The following is a 13,524-nucleotide window of genomic DNA, read 5'->3' as shown; positions in this document are numbered from 1 at the left end:
AAACAACCATCTATGACTTCTATATATATAAATTTAGTTTTTTTGATTAATAATATTTCTTGTTTCTTGACAAAATCTTTATCTATAAAATAGGCTTAGGCTCTTGAATCTAACAAAGCTAAGAATTTGTGATTTTTTGGTCCTAAATAAACTTCTTTTGTAAAATAAGGTGAGAGATATGAAGAGAAAATAAGACTTTTACTAGGAATTATGTAAGATTCCAGCTGCATGGTATCTATTATAGCTAAAGAAAGTCATTTTTGACACCTCATCTTCTTTGGCAACCATACTTCTCATTTTGTAATTGCGTTGTTTCTTTGGATAATGTTGAATAGTGTCTTTAGCTTCTCCATAATATAAACATAAGCCCTCTTCATGTTGTGGAGTCTTTTCCTACTCTGTGAAGGATTTAAAATATATTGTATTGATTTGCATTGATTCTGGCCTTCATGAATAAGTTTTTGAAAACTTAGGAGCTACTATTATTATTTGATTTATTCTTCTCTAGCCAAATTTTTGTTCTTGATATCTTTCAAATAATCAATTGTCATATTCAATGGCTTAAGTGATAAATTGTTTGAAAGATTCTATCTTTGGCATTGTCAATAATAAATCTTTGATATTATCCTTTAATCCATATCAAAATTTATTGATAAGGGCTTTGTCATTATAGTACACTTCACAAGCTAGATTTTGAAACTTAGTAGCATATACAGTAGTTGACCATGATCTTTGCTACAAAGATAAGAGCTTAGTCTCTACTACTCTTTCTTGATCACTTTCTCTGAATATAGCTGTAAATACTTCTAAAAATAAATTCAAATAATAAAAGAGTCACAAATTCTTTTCCATTAAAGATGTAAATCAAGAGAGAATACTTCTTGATAGAAATGCATGTATGAATCCAACTTGAGTAAATCCATTTGGATATTGGAAAGGATATAATCTTAGATAGAGCTTGACTTATTATAAAAATCCTTGAAATTTTGATCTTGTTCCATTAAACTTCTCAAGCATACTAATCATTGTCCCCATCATACTTGTAAAAGCAAAACTCCCTGGATTTGATTGAGAGGTTGATCTACTTGCTTTTTTCAACTATACAACTTCTTACTATTGTTGTATTACATGAAATCTTACTTGAGAATGTTGTGGGCACTTGACTCTAATAGATAAAAGGAATTTGCAACAACAAGTCCTAACCACTCTGATAAAATCATATACAAATTTCTATTGAAGCTTAGCAAATATAATCAAGCATCAATTAAGTTCAATTATTATTATTTTATTTTATTTTATCCTTTTGTTTTTAATTTATTTTTAAAATAAATTAAAAAAATACAAAAAAATCTTAAAGAAATCTAAGAGAATCCTAAAAAAACTCTAAAGAAATTCAAACTAGTCCTAAATCAAACCAAATCCTAACCCTAATAAAATCCTAATCCTAATTAAATCCTAATTATTATTTTTTTTTTTTTATATCTCAAATAAATTTCCAACAATATTACAATAGATTTTGAAAGTCAATAAGTAATGTTTGAACCATTGATTTCAATTCAAATTTTATACATTTTTTACTAATTAAGTTAAAAATAAGCATAAAAAATATTAAAAATGATCAAAATTACCAAATAGATGATAACCTCAAAAATGTGCTTGAGTATTGGCCGGCCTCCTTCTCTAACTTTGATACCAATCTCTAAGAGCTAGTTACTCTTGATTGAATCATTACTTTGCTCTCAAACTTTACATACTTATTAGAAATGAAGCAAACTACTTCTATGAAAAAATTTGCCTCAATTTAACTAGTGGATTGATAAATATCTAAGAAAACCTCACTAATCTTCAAAATCCTGAATTTTGAGACTATAATCCACAAAAAATTTCATGCTTTTCAATCTAACCATTCAATCAAATCCAAATTCAGAGCATACATCTAACACAACTACATCCACAAATACTAAAATTTCTACCTATAGATCTGTTGAGAAACTCCTGAAATTGTCCAAAATGTCAATCCTATTTTATTTCCAAAAAAATCAGAGTCACTGAAAACAACATCAACTTTGCCAAGCTCTTGCAAGGTCATTATCAACTTAAATCTCTCAAAATTAGTGCCTATAGAAACCTTATCAAGTCTCTTCTCAAATTCCACTCTTCAATCAATAAAAGAACCCCAAAATCATCGTTGAGGCTTGGTTTTATCTCTTAGGATTTGATTTCAATCCTAGTTGATAACCAATCTTCTCCGAGTATCAATTTCTATCTCTTTTGAGGTAAATTCTGCTAAAACCAACTCCTCACTTCTTCCTATATATGTTTATATCTTTTATTTTTCTAATCTATTTTATTTTTTCTTATTTATGGCCCTACAATTAAGTAGAAGTCACTTTTCTAAAAAGATAGTGTTACTACAAAAAAATTTACTACCTTCCTATCTTTTATCCATATTTTTTTACTTTATCTTTTAACATGGTTCTTCTATAATAAGATCCATATTGTTATCTTTCACCATACACTTATGTTACAATATGACACCACAGACTCTGAACTTCTTCTATAGGCATAGGCATAGTACTTCCATAATTCAAGTTGAAAATACATGAGATTTCTACTCTTGGAGTGTTAACAAATTCATGAAGATTTACATTAATTGTAAATCCATTCTCACTTTTAATGAGAGTAGCATCCATAATCTTTCCTTCCATAGACAACTCAAACAAATTCATAAAATTAAATTAGACGAAGGTACTCTGCAACTTTTAATACCAAATGAAAAATTTCCACAAAAAGGGATAATCCACTCTCTTTGAAGAAAAGATCAGTGTTAGAAAATAAGATTTTTTTGTTTTAAAGTGAGTAGTCTGTAACCTTCAAAATACAACAATAGAAGTGAGGTAATCCACTCATTTCTAAAATAAGACAAAAATTATAAGTTAAGACTCTTGTTTAACTGTTAAAGACATGAATTTTGAATAAAAAAAATCCTCAATACTTTCTTGTGTCACTGAAAGAAACTAAAAAAATACTTAAAGATGATATAATATTGAACTAGAATGGCTATTGCCAAAAACAAGAAGACTAGAAAATCTTCAAACAAGACTAAGGACTAAAAAAGCATTGACAAGAGTGAAGAAGGCTTTACTTTTTCCTCCATATATATTCTTAACTAGGAGCTATGTGACAATGTCCTATAGGACCTCCAAAACGTATTGACTTTACAAGATACATATCTTAATCCATAAAGCAAGTTTTTTATATGTGTGCTACATAGTTAGCTTCTTCTACAAGCTACTAACATGTGGTTAACTTGTTGACCAAGTTTCTAAACTTCCAATCAACTACAAATACATATAAAATCAAAGCAACATCTATAAAGCTTCTAGGAAGCTTTTCTGAAAGATATTAGGAAATTAACCTACTTTTATCTACTTTTATCTATTTCTACTTATTTATATAGGTAATTACTAAGAAATCTATATATATATATATATATATATATATATTCAAAAGTATACAAGTATAGCCTATTTTGTCAAAGATAAGCAAAATCCTCATGAGTTAGCTAAATGGATTGATTTAATTAAAGAAGAAGTTAAAAATGTAATTGTGCTAGAAAAAGACTTTTAAAAGGATTTATTTTTTAGGTTCTTAGCTTACAAACTACTACTACTTAGAATTTTTTCATACTTATGCCATACCAATCAAGTTGGAAGATATGAAATTTTTAGATCTAACTTAATTCAAAACATAGTATAAAAGAATATAGATAAAAGTTAAAAAGGTAGTAAAAAATAATTTAATGTTAGTGTTATTTTTTTGTAGAAATAAATTGATTATAAATCAATTATCAAAGCCTCAATAAGATTCAAAAGTAATATATAAAGATGTCCTAGAGAGGATTCAAGGCCTTAGCCTTATCCTCTTATTTACATCTAAGATTCTACAACCAATATAGAACTTGTACACCTTCTTTCCTATAAGAACTAGATTAGCTACTAGTCTTCCTATTTTCTATGGATAGAACTATTTTTTTGAATTATTTACTTCACTATGGTGTTTAAAAACACCTAATTTACTAAGTAACCTTCAATAGCCTTCAAATTTTACTCTATTTCTTCATAATGGCCCCAAGGTGATAAAACTCAATTTTACCAAAGTCTTGAAAATTGTTCTAAAAATTCTTATTTTTTTTTGAATAAATTCTAAAAATTTCTACATTATTTTTATAATTCTAATATCAATTTGAAGCTATTTTTTTACCTTATTTTTTTTAATTTAATAAAATTAACTTAAATAAATAATAAATTATATTTTTTATATAAATAATTAAAAAGAATATGGTTCTTTTTTATACTTCTCCTAACTATTAACTAACAATTATAGTTTTTTTTTTGAATAAGTGATACGCATAGATAAAAAAATCAATGTAAGCATTGATTTGAATAACTAAACATCAATCCTTAATATTAAGTAAGTTTATCAAATTAACTAAGGCAATTGCCCCCAAGACTTATTAAGATTTTATTTTTGATTTTATTTTTTTAATAAGACTTTTATAACTTATAAGTACTTCTACATTCTAATAAATACTTTAATAATAAAAAAGACTCTATAATCTTTATAGTTTTGTAATTAGATAACTTAAAACTAAAATTTTAATAGTTTTGCCAATAAAGATATATTAATAGGACTTATACTCTTAATAATAAAAGACTCATTTATTAAATTTCATCATCTTATCTTGTTAGATGAACATAAACATGCATATAATATACATTTCAAAGATATTTTTTTAAAATATTCTTATCTTTCACCTTCTAAAATTATGATACCACTTTATATAAGAGAAACATATATAAAAATTATTAATATGAGGGTGTTATAAAACATATGTAGTTTATTTTAAGTAAGGATATCAAGATTAAATTATATCAAATTAAATTCAATTAAGAAAACCGTATTATTATAAAAAAAATCTTGTAATTAAGAACATATTATTTTTAATATATTGAAATAATTAAGTAGAAGGATCTTGGTAAATTGTATGAGTAGTTTTAAAAGAAATAACTAAAATATTTAGAAGTTTTTTTTTTCTTAGAAAAAATGATTTAACTTAGTTTTAATTCTAATATATCATTTGTCCACAAGCATTGAATTAATGACATATACAACAAGAATAGTCAAATTTATAGTTAATAAAACTATGTACAATTTTACTTGAATACTATTGGAAGAAATACAATCTTGAATCTAATTGTTTCTTTTAACCAATAAGATGTTTGGTGTTGATCTTATATATACAAAGAGGCAATGTTTTTTTTGCTCATTTGGAACAAAACAATAGTTGCAAACAAATAGAATAGACAATATAATCTTAATATTAATATTTGTTATTTTTCTGGCATACCAAATTAACATGAAATTATTTCATACAAATTTAAGAAATCTATAAAAACTATACTTATTTGAAATTGAGTTATATTACTAAAATATAAACAAATTTCTAACACTTAAAAATTTCCACAAAAAGATTTGTTGTGGAAACAAACCATCTTTGCACAAGAATTACTTTCTATATTTAAAAGGATTTGTACCAAATGGTCCTTGTTAAGTGATTTTTGTATGTAGACAATTTAGATTTAACAAATTAAATTTCTTATTGATCTCAAAGAAGGAAATGACTTCTTTACTGTAACCCAGTGTGAGCCATTTCATCCGGTCAGCGAGGGTCTGGTCAAAGTTGTCACTAGCATCCGAGAGAGTGGCGACGATGGATCCTTACACCTTGCAGAACCCCACTCTGTATTTAGATTAGCTCCACCGACAGAGAGTGTTTCTAAGATTGGCGAAACAGTGGCAGCTGCTGCGTCGACCATTGTATCTGGACACTGCATGCACGCATCCCTCCATCTCCCTCCGCGTCTGTAGATGCGATCGTGCTCCATTCCCTCCGCTACACTCGATGTCATCGTCAACCCTGGCCGCCGCTACATTTATGTGCATGGTCCAGAAAACGAAAAAAAGAAATCTCTGCAACAGTCATTTCGCTACGCATAAAATATCACACATGCCCCTGAAATTTCCCAAAATATCTAGAATACCCCTCAATTGTTGATAATAGCAAATCTATCCCTACCTTTTGTGATAATTGCAAAAATGCTCTTCGGAGTGATAACCTACTAATTCCAGTTTTGTTTTAGTTTGAACTTGGCCCGGAGCGGCACTTTTCTACACTGCCTGGGCTCCGCACTAAATAAAGGCCTACCTTTACTGAAATTTTCCCTTCTTCACTGCTGGGGCTCTTCGCTGCTGAGGCTCGGTGAGCACTAACGATCACTGGGACGGAATCCAACAAGGGACCAACTCCTTCCGCGACTCACTCTCCCTGTCCCGATCCGGAAGATTGGTGGAAGAGGGAGAGCCGTGGACAGTTGTGACCAGGCAACAGCAGCTTGCGAACTCACAGCCCATCCAGAAAAAACCTTCGCTGCAAAGTGCTCCAAGTCAGGGTGGGACAAACCCGTTGATGAGCTTGGGATTCCACGTCCTCACGGCCTGCATAAAAACCCGAAGCTCTTCCACGGATGTACCAACGTCGAAGTAGTCGTCTAGAACGGTGGTGAGCACGCAACAGCGTGCCCAAGCGAGCCTCGTCTGCACCATTTCGGGCTCAAACATTATTGCAGCGCCTGCGAAGTAGCACTCCTCGGATTTCTGTCTAGCATAGTCGAGGTTTTTAAATTGGCAGCTAGCATTCCATTTGATGACATGCTTGAGCTTCCTCTTGTAAAGAACTTGGCACTTGTTGAAGTCGGCTTTAGCCAATTTGAGAAACACTTTGTTGGTGACGGCCGGGATTCGACAAAGCGACATGTCGATCCAGATATCATCAGTACCATATTGGTCCATGTAGGTGCCATGCTCAAGACGAGAAAGGCTAGCGTACCAGGGGAATGTGAGATTGTACTCCATCTCGCCCGCTAGATCCTTTGTGAGTATCCACTTATCGAAGCATTCATTGTTTTCATGCTTAGTTTTCAAAAAGCTTCTGGAAAAGATTCTGGCCTTTTTTCAGGAGCGTTTCCCCTGGGAAGAGCGTTTGCAATGCTCGGGTGAGGGTGAACATTCCTGTGACAGCTTGGTTAGACTGGCCGGCGATGCTGAGGGACTCACCATCTTTGAAAAACTGGCTGAAGCAGTCTTCCTTGACGGAGAAGGCGGAAGGCCATCGCCTTGTCATCCACGTCCTGCATAGTCGAATTTCTGGCCCAGCCAATACCACAATCCTTCCAGTATCTGCACGCAGAAAGAGTCGTGACAAAGAATAAATTCAAGACAAATTTTCAATTGTTGAGTCCGAACATCACAAGATGAAGACGTCAACTGGCACACTCCAATTCAAGTCTCTCATGGATAGAAGGCATGTTGGTATACATATTGCAGGCACTGTCTGACTTCTCACTCAAAGTAGCGGGATATTCCCAGCCTTTGTAGGCGGACTACTATCCACAGACGCTAGAAGAGATCAACGGGGTACATATTTGGAAAAGCGTGGTCAAACTTGATGAGGAGCTGGTTCAAGTAGTCGAAGATTTTGGCATCGTTTGTGTACGTGAGGGTGCATGCAGTGGATGCTGGTGAATACAGGAAGGAGCCATTCTCGGACTGTAGCTGGAGGAGATTGTTCCAGTCCACTTCCCGATGCAGGCCTTCTAGAGAATGCAGCGAAGTGGTGGGGTACTCAAGCACCATCACTACACGAATCCTGCTCAAATCAATCACAAAAAATATCAATGCTCCTAATTCATTGAATGCAAATGAGAACACGTTTTGCTGTCGTAGCAGATTTGCTCATTCAACAGCGCTTCTATAGTTGCCTGGGCATTTACTATAGTTCTGCGATGACATTTCGAAAGTGAGGAGTTCGTGAAGCAAGACGGCTCACTTTTTCATCTTGTTCTCTCTTTTAGCCGCGATGTGTTGCAAGATAGTGGCATCGTATGGTATATCCAGTTCCAGTGCCTTGGCATCTTCCATCATCGCTGGGAAGAATATCTCAAATCCAATAGGCATTTGATTGGCGTCATCTTCCTCTAATTTGTAGATGTTGGATTGCAGAAACTGGACTCCTGGATAGATTCGATACCGAGTAGAGTTCAGAGGTGCGAAAACAGTGTCTAAATGTGTGGACGGAAGAGCACGTATGTTGGAGGATTGTTGGAGGATTCTGGATGGGCTGTGATTTCGCAGGCTGCTGCAGCGTGGTCGCAGCTGTCCACGGCTCTTCCTCTTGCACCAATCTTCCGGATCGGGACAGGGAGAGTGAGTCGCGGAAGGAGTTGATCCCTTGTTGGGTTCCGTCCCAGTGATCGTTAAAGCTCACCGAGCCTCAGCAGTGAAAAGCCCCAGCAGTGAAGAAGGGAAAATTTCAGTAAAGATAGGCCTTTATTTAGTGCGGAGCCCAGGCAGTGCAGAAAAGTGCCGCTCCGGGCCCAGTTCAAACTAAAACAAAACTGGAATTAGATAGGTTATCACTCCGAAGGGCATTTTTGCAATTATCACAAAAGGTAGGGATAGATTTGCTATTGTCCAGAATTGAGGAGGATTCTTGATATTTTGGAAAATTTCAGGGGCATGTGTGATATTTTTCCCTATATCTACACGCCGTTGTCAAGGGCTCTAAACTTTGACTGCCCTCAGTGCTCGAATTTAACCGGTTCGTCGGTAGAACTCGCTATTGTTTAGGCTGCATTTACGTTGGCTGGATTGAAGAGATTCACTTATGATGAACAAACTTGCACCCACAGATGAGAATGAGGACTTCTCTCTGCAGTGAACACATGCAATGCTGCCTCGTGCATCTTCCACCGTTACTGTGATTATTTTTCTTTTTATGGATTTTTTTCAATTCATTATATCATCATAATGCGTTTAACACGAACTACGTCTTCAAATTCTAAATTCTAATTGCTTATATTTTCTAAAAGGCAATCTTAAAAATCCTGTCTTAAATATAGTTTGGATCCCCATGCTTAATAAACTTACCAGTTTCACCCAAAATACATTCTGTAGAAATAATACATCAAAACTTCAGTATGGAATTGAAAATACAAATTTTAATTCATTTTATCATTCAACACAAAACATTCTTGTATTAACAACTCCTTATATTTACATGCATCATTCTCGGTTGCTAGATGATCCACAACAGAAGTGAGCACCCAAAAATGCGTCTGTCCATCAAGAGTTACGCCTGGTAGTGTCGAAGCAGCCACACCAGCAAGCAGATATCGTGTTGTACAACCTACATTTCACGAGCAGAGCTGCCGAATCTAAATGTCTAGATGCTAGCAGCGGCTTGCATTGCATTGTGTAGATTGTTACACCTTGATGAAGGCTATCTTGTTGGCCGCAGTGACCTTTCTCAGAGTAAGGAAGAATGATTGCTTGAAGCACGCCTGGGTCTTGGTATCGTAGAAGAAGCCGTCGCAGTCACAAGACGCTAAGCACGAGGTCTTGCAAGAGGCTAGAGTCACCTTCTCCGGGGTGGCATAAGTGGTGAGCACGGAGTCGTATCCCTTCACTTCTACGAAAGACTTCCTCGCACACTTGGCCACTGTCCCCGTTCGCCCGCAAAACGGAGAGGTTTCGCGCCCAGCCATTCTCTGGAATCCAGGTGGACAGCTACAACACAACATCCGGTTCAAGTCATTTCCTCTATCCCCTCATCAGAATGGTCCTAGATAATGAAGGTTTTTTTTGCAACATATTTGCAAATGGAAAGAGGCTCTGAAGAGACTCTGAACCGCGGGATATGTTGCACACCTGCATTGGGTTGTCCCAGACGTGGAGTTGGTGCAAAGGGAGTAATCGCCACAGAAGTTGGGAAGATCGCAGTCACCAGCCAGAGCCTGAAATGCTGTAAACCAGACTTGCCCCTTGTACATGTAATAGTCCCGGAGGTTGCCGTAGTAATCAATGCCGAAGTAGGTGTCGCCAAAAAATCCTTGAGGCGGGAGAGTTGAGCTCCACACAAGCTTCCCGGCCGCCGTGAACAGACCGATTCCTCCCGTCCTAGGATCAGTCACAGCTGCAATGCGCAGGAATTCCAGATTGTAATCAAAATCCAGAAATACCTGGGTTTTGAAAAGCCTCAGAAATTGGACCAGCACGTCGTCGATTGCGTACCTGCATTTGCAACTTGGCTGAGGTCTCCTTTGAACAGCCCCGATTTCTTCAGGCTCCAGTAAACCAGGGGTTTGGGACCATTCAAGAGGAGCTGAAGGTCGCCATTGTTGATCGCCAAAAGGTAGTGCCCCTTATTGAGTAGTATGCGACGATCTTGGTCCTGTATCTCCTGGACCGTATCCGGACTCTTCAGTAACTCTCCTGCCCTGCAATTATCAAATTGGGTAAATTCTGAGTGGCATTTATCCGACGCGGGTTGTCAAGTTCAAGAGAAAACTTTTGTGCAAATTGAACAAGATTTTACGTACCAAAATTTCTGTGTTGGGAGGATGGCAAATTCCTTGATGGCGAAGCTGCTGAAAACGGCTTGGTTGCGGGGTGTCAGCAGCTTAAATTCGCCTCTATCAGGGTTAGTTTCTAGGGCCATTTTGGTAACACCCTTGCCGCCAGTTTTGCTGTTCCACACCATAAATGTTTGTTGCCGGTATAGCACCCACAACTGAAGGTCCCCGTCCTTCGTGAACGTTAGGGTGCATCTGTCAGCGCCGTCAGGGGAGACTGTAAAGTAATTCGCGGTCCACACGAGGCGTGCAACAGGAGCGGAGTATTGGCGCCGCAAGCTTAGACTGCAGCGGCCGGTAAGTTCCAACCATAACTGGAACTCCTGTGTTGCCAACACGATCTTCGAGTTTCCTGGTGCTGGTAAATTGTTGGGATCGAGGTCGATGCTCATGCTGAACGGAGCTTGAAGAGAGTTCGGGCTGCTTTGACCTGTGCATTGCGTCGCGACGACGAAGAAGATGACAGCCAGGAGCTTCGCGCCGAATCCATTTGCGGAGTCCATAGTTACCAGCCGCAAATAACCTGCACAGCACCGACATTGTAAGGTCACTTGCAATCTGCAACCTCGACGAACCTCTACTACGCGCGCACCCACACTAGAAAAGCAGCCATCGATTCGCTCCGAACATCTCTCACCGGCGCAATGCAGCAACACCTAAACGTATGTTCAAAACCTCCACGGTACAGTCGCCGCACAACCTCCAACCACTGGCCGGACACACGGGGTGGCTACTGGGAAGCAAAGCCCACAAAGCGCATTACATACTCCTCAAGCGCAGCGAAAACGTGGGTTCAGATCGAAGACGTACAGGAAGACACTTCTCCTTGGTGGTCATAATGTTTTTTTGATTTAGAAATTGTAGTCAGAACGGGATAGAGACAGCGCCTGGCCAGTACGATCATGGAGTCTCGGCGCCCATCTATTCGACAATCTATTATCCGCAATGCTGGTCAATCCCAAATTGGCAACTCGAATGCACAATCGACGACGTGAGTTACCAGACACAGGCAACCCCAGTGGTGACTCCTTCTCACCCGCAGCGTCATCCGCAATCTCGGCGATGTGTTGACATTTGGTCCAATAGGCTTCTCATCCTCTGATACTTGTGTCAGAAGCTCCCCAGTTTCTTGCATGAGCCTTTCCTCAACAGCAGATGCTTCCGATTCCATGTTTGTGCCACTTTGAAGGTGTTGAAGTCCCTCACATCTGGCGATATGGTTGCGATGACTGCAGCTCAAAGTCAGTGCTCGAGGCCAGTGATAAGGGTGTAATCATCAATAGGAAAAAAGTTGGTTTCAGCGCTTCTTCTCTAATTCGTGCCAATATGTAACCTGTTATCATGTCCTTGGCATGTTAAGTATATCACCAACTGAATTGTCTTTTTCTTGTGCTAACATCCACAAGTCATGCAACTCTTGCAATAAACGTGACAGTGCCAGTCATTTCAAAACCTCCGTTTGGGCAAGATCAAGGAATGACGATTCATCAACTTTCCACATCCACACTCCAACCATGAAGTGCCTGTTACAATTTTGTCTAACTTCACCAGCAATTTTTTGTGCACAAATACCAATATTAGGTTGTGGTGTCTCACCTCTCAGTATGAATCACAGCTTGCAGTACAGTCTTTCTATTAATCAAATCACTAACTTTGCTAGAAGAGTACACCACCTGTACATGTGCAACAATAATTCAATATGTTAGTAATACAGATTGCAAAATAACAACTAGCTTGGTCACAATATTAGCACTATTAGAACTAAGGTGATTGTTGTTGTTTATTTCAAAGTTGTATTTGAATTCATTGTGAATACAAATAATTTTCCAAATTATTGTTCTATCTCTGATATTTTTTAATATAAGTTAAGTTCTCATAACTACTCTACTAAAGTTCAGTTGCATCCAATGCAACTAATATTAATAGTTAGTGCATAATTCTTCTAAATATGATTTCTAACTACAACTTGTCAAGTTCAATACAAGGGTTAGTACTTGCAAATCAATGTTCAATAAGAAACATAAAAATTTGGTGATGATTCAAGTTAAATAAAAAATTCTTTCCAAATCATAATTAAGTTATGATAGAAATTTTTGACTAATTGAATTTTAGACCTAATTCCATTTAAAGTAATAGAATTCAAATCTTAGATTCATTGAACAATAAGTCTTAATTTCTTTTTGATAGTGACATATTATCATGGACATACATATTTACTTACATTAAAGGAATTAGATAGAAATAAGTAGAAATAAGTAAATTTGATAATATCTTATGGAGAAGCTTTTTAAATGCTTCATAGACATGGATTTGACTTTATATGTATTTCTAAGTAATTGATAGATTAAAAGCCTAAATTCCAGTCCATTATTGACACAAGTCATTGAGTAGACAAATCTTTTGTCACATGTTCAATTTTCTTGTAAAAATTAGCACATTGGTTTCTACTCAACAAGTATTTTATTTTCAATAAAATCATAAATATTCTTTTATAGACTTTAGATCTTTTTTTAAATAATTCTACAAATACCGTGCATACTTGATTTTTAAAATATTCTTTTATAGTACTTAAAGATCTTGACATAATAAGGCTATGTAAATTGCTCTAAACCATGAACATATACATTGTTTTAATTTATTTAAAAAATATCCTATAATAAATTATATAAAAAAAATTGAATTCTATCTTTTCACCACTTATAGATAAGTATATATTATATATATTTTTTATTTTAAGAATATTTATCAAAAATTCTTTTAAAATCATTGTTGTACAAAACCACACAATTTTTTTTCCTAAAAATTGAATTTATAATTCTAAAACTAATCCATTAATCTTAAATAATTCTAAAAATAATTATTAATTTCTTTATATATTTTAATAATTAGATTTTAATCTAAAAATTTAATATAAATATAACTATTTTTAGTTCTTAGATCTTAAATAACTTCTATCTAAAATAATATAAGTTCTATTAATAGATCTTAATTG

At 35.6% G+C, this 13,524-nt stretch overlaps 1 protein-coding gene and 2 pseudogenes across 4 annotated transcripts; all 3 read right to left on the bottom strand.

The window, feature by feature from the left end:
• Positions 1 to 6,367: 6,367 nt before the first annotated feature.
• On the bottom strand, positions 6,368 to 7,337 carry LOC112274330 (ent-kaurene synthase CPS/KS, chloroplastic pseudogene; annotated as a pseudogene).
• On the bottom strand, positions 7,329 to 8,913 carry LOC141044710 (ent-kaurene synthase CPS/KS, chloroplastic pseudogene; annotated as a pseudogene). Its single transcript, XR_016499794.1, has one exon. The product of XR_016499794.1 is annotated as an ent-kaurene synthase CPS/KS, chloroplastic pseudogene (transcript).
• A 188-nt stretch (positions 8,914 to 9,101) lies between these two features.
• LOC112274329 (EP1-like glycoprotein 3) lies at positions 9,102 to 11,600 on the bottom strand. 3 transcript variants are annotated; one of them, XM_024503735.3, is made up of 5 exons: positions 11,343 to 11,600; positions 10,500 to 11,055; positions 10,192 to 10,397; positions 9,829 to 10,093; positions 9,102 to 9,687 (listed from the first exon to the last, which is right to left on the bottom strand). In XM_024503735.3, the coding sequence occupies exons 1-5, from the start codon at positions 11,434 to 11,436 to the stop codon at positions 9,384 to 9,386; spliced, it is 1,425 nt and encodes a 474-aa protein (XP_024359503.1). In that variant the 5' UTR covers positions 11,437 to 11,600; the 3' UTR covers positions 9,102 to 9,383. The 3 variants fall into 3 exon arrangements, with proteins under 3 accessions (XP_024359503.1, XP_024359505.1, XP_024359504.1); XM_024503737.2 differs by having other exon boundaries at positions 11,233 to 11,436; XM_024503736.3 differs by lacking the exon at positions 11,343 to 11,600 and adding an exon at positions 11,170 to 11,254.
• Positions 11,601 to 13,524: the final 1,924 nt, after the last annotated feature.

Source organism: Physcomitrium patens, chromosome 21 (assembly GCF_059467195.1).
Source record: "Physcomitrium patens ecotype Gransden chromosome 21, ASM5946719v1, whole genome shotgun sequence".
Classification (NCBI taxonomy): Eukaryota; Viridiplantae; Streptophyta; class Bryopsida; order Funariales; family Funariaceae; genus Physcomitrium; species Physcomitrium patens.
This window is presented reverse-complemented; position numbering and strand designations above follow the sequence as displayed.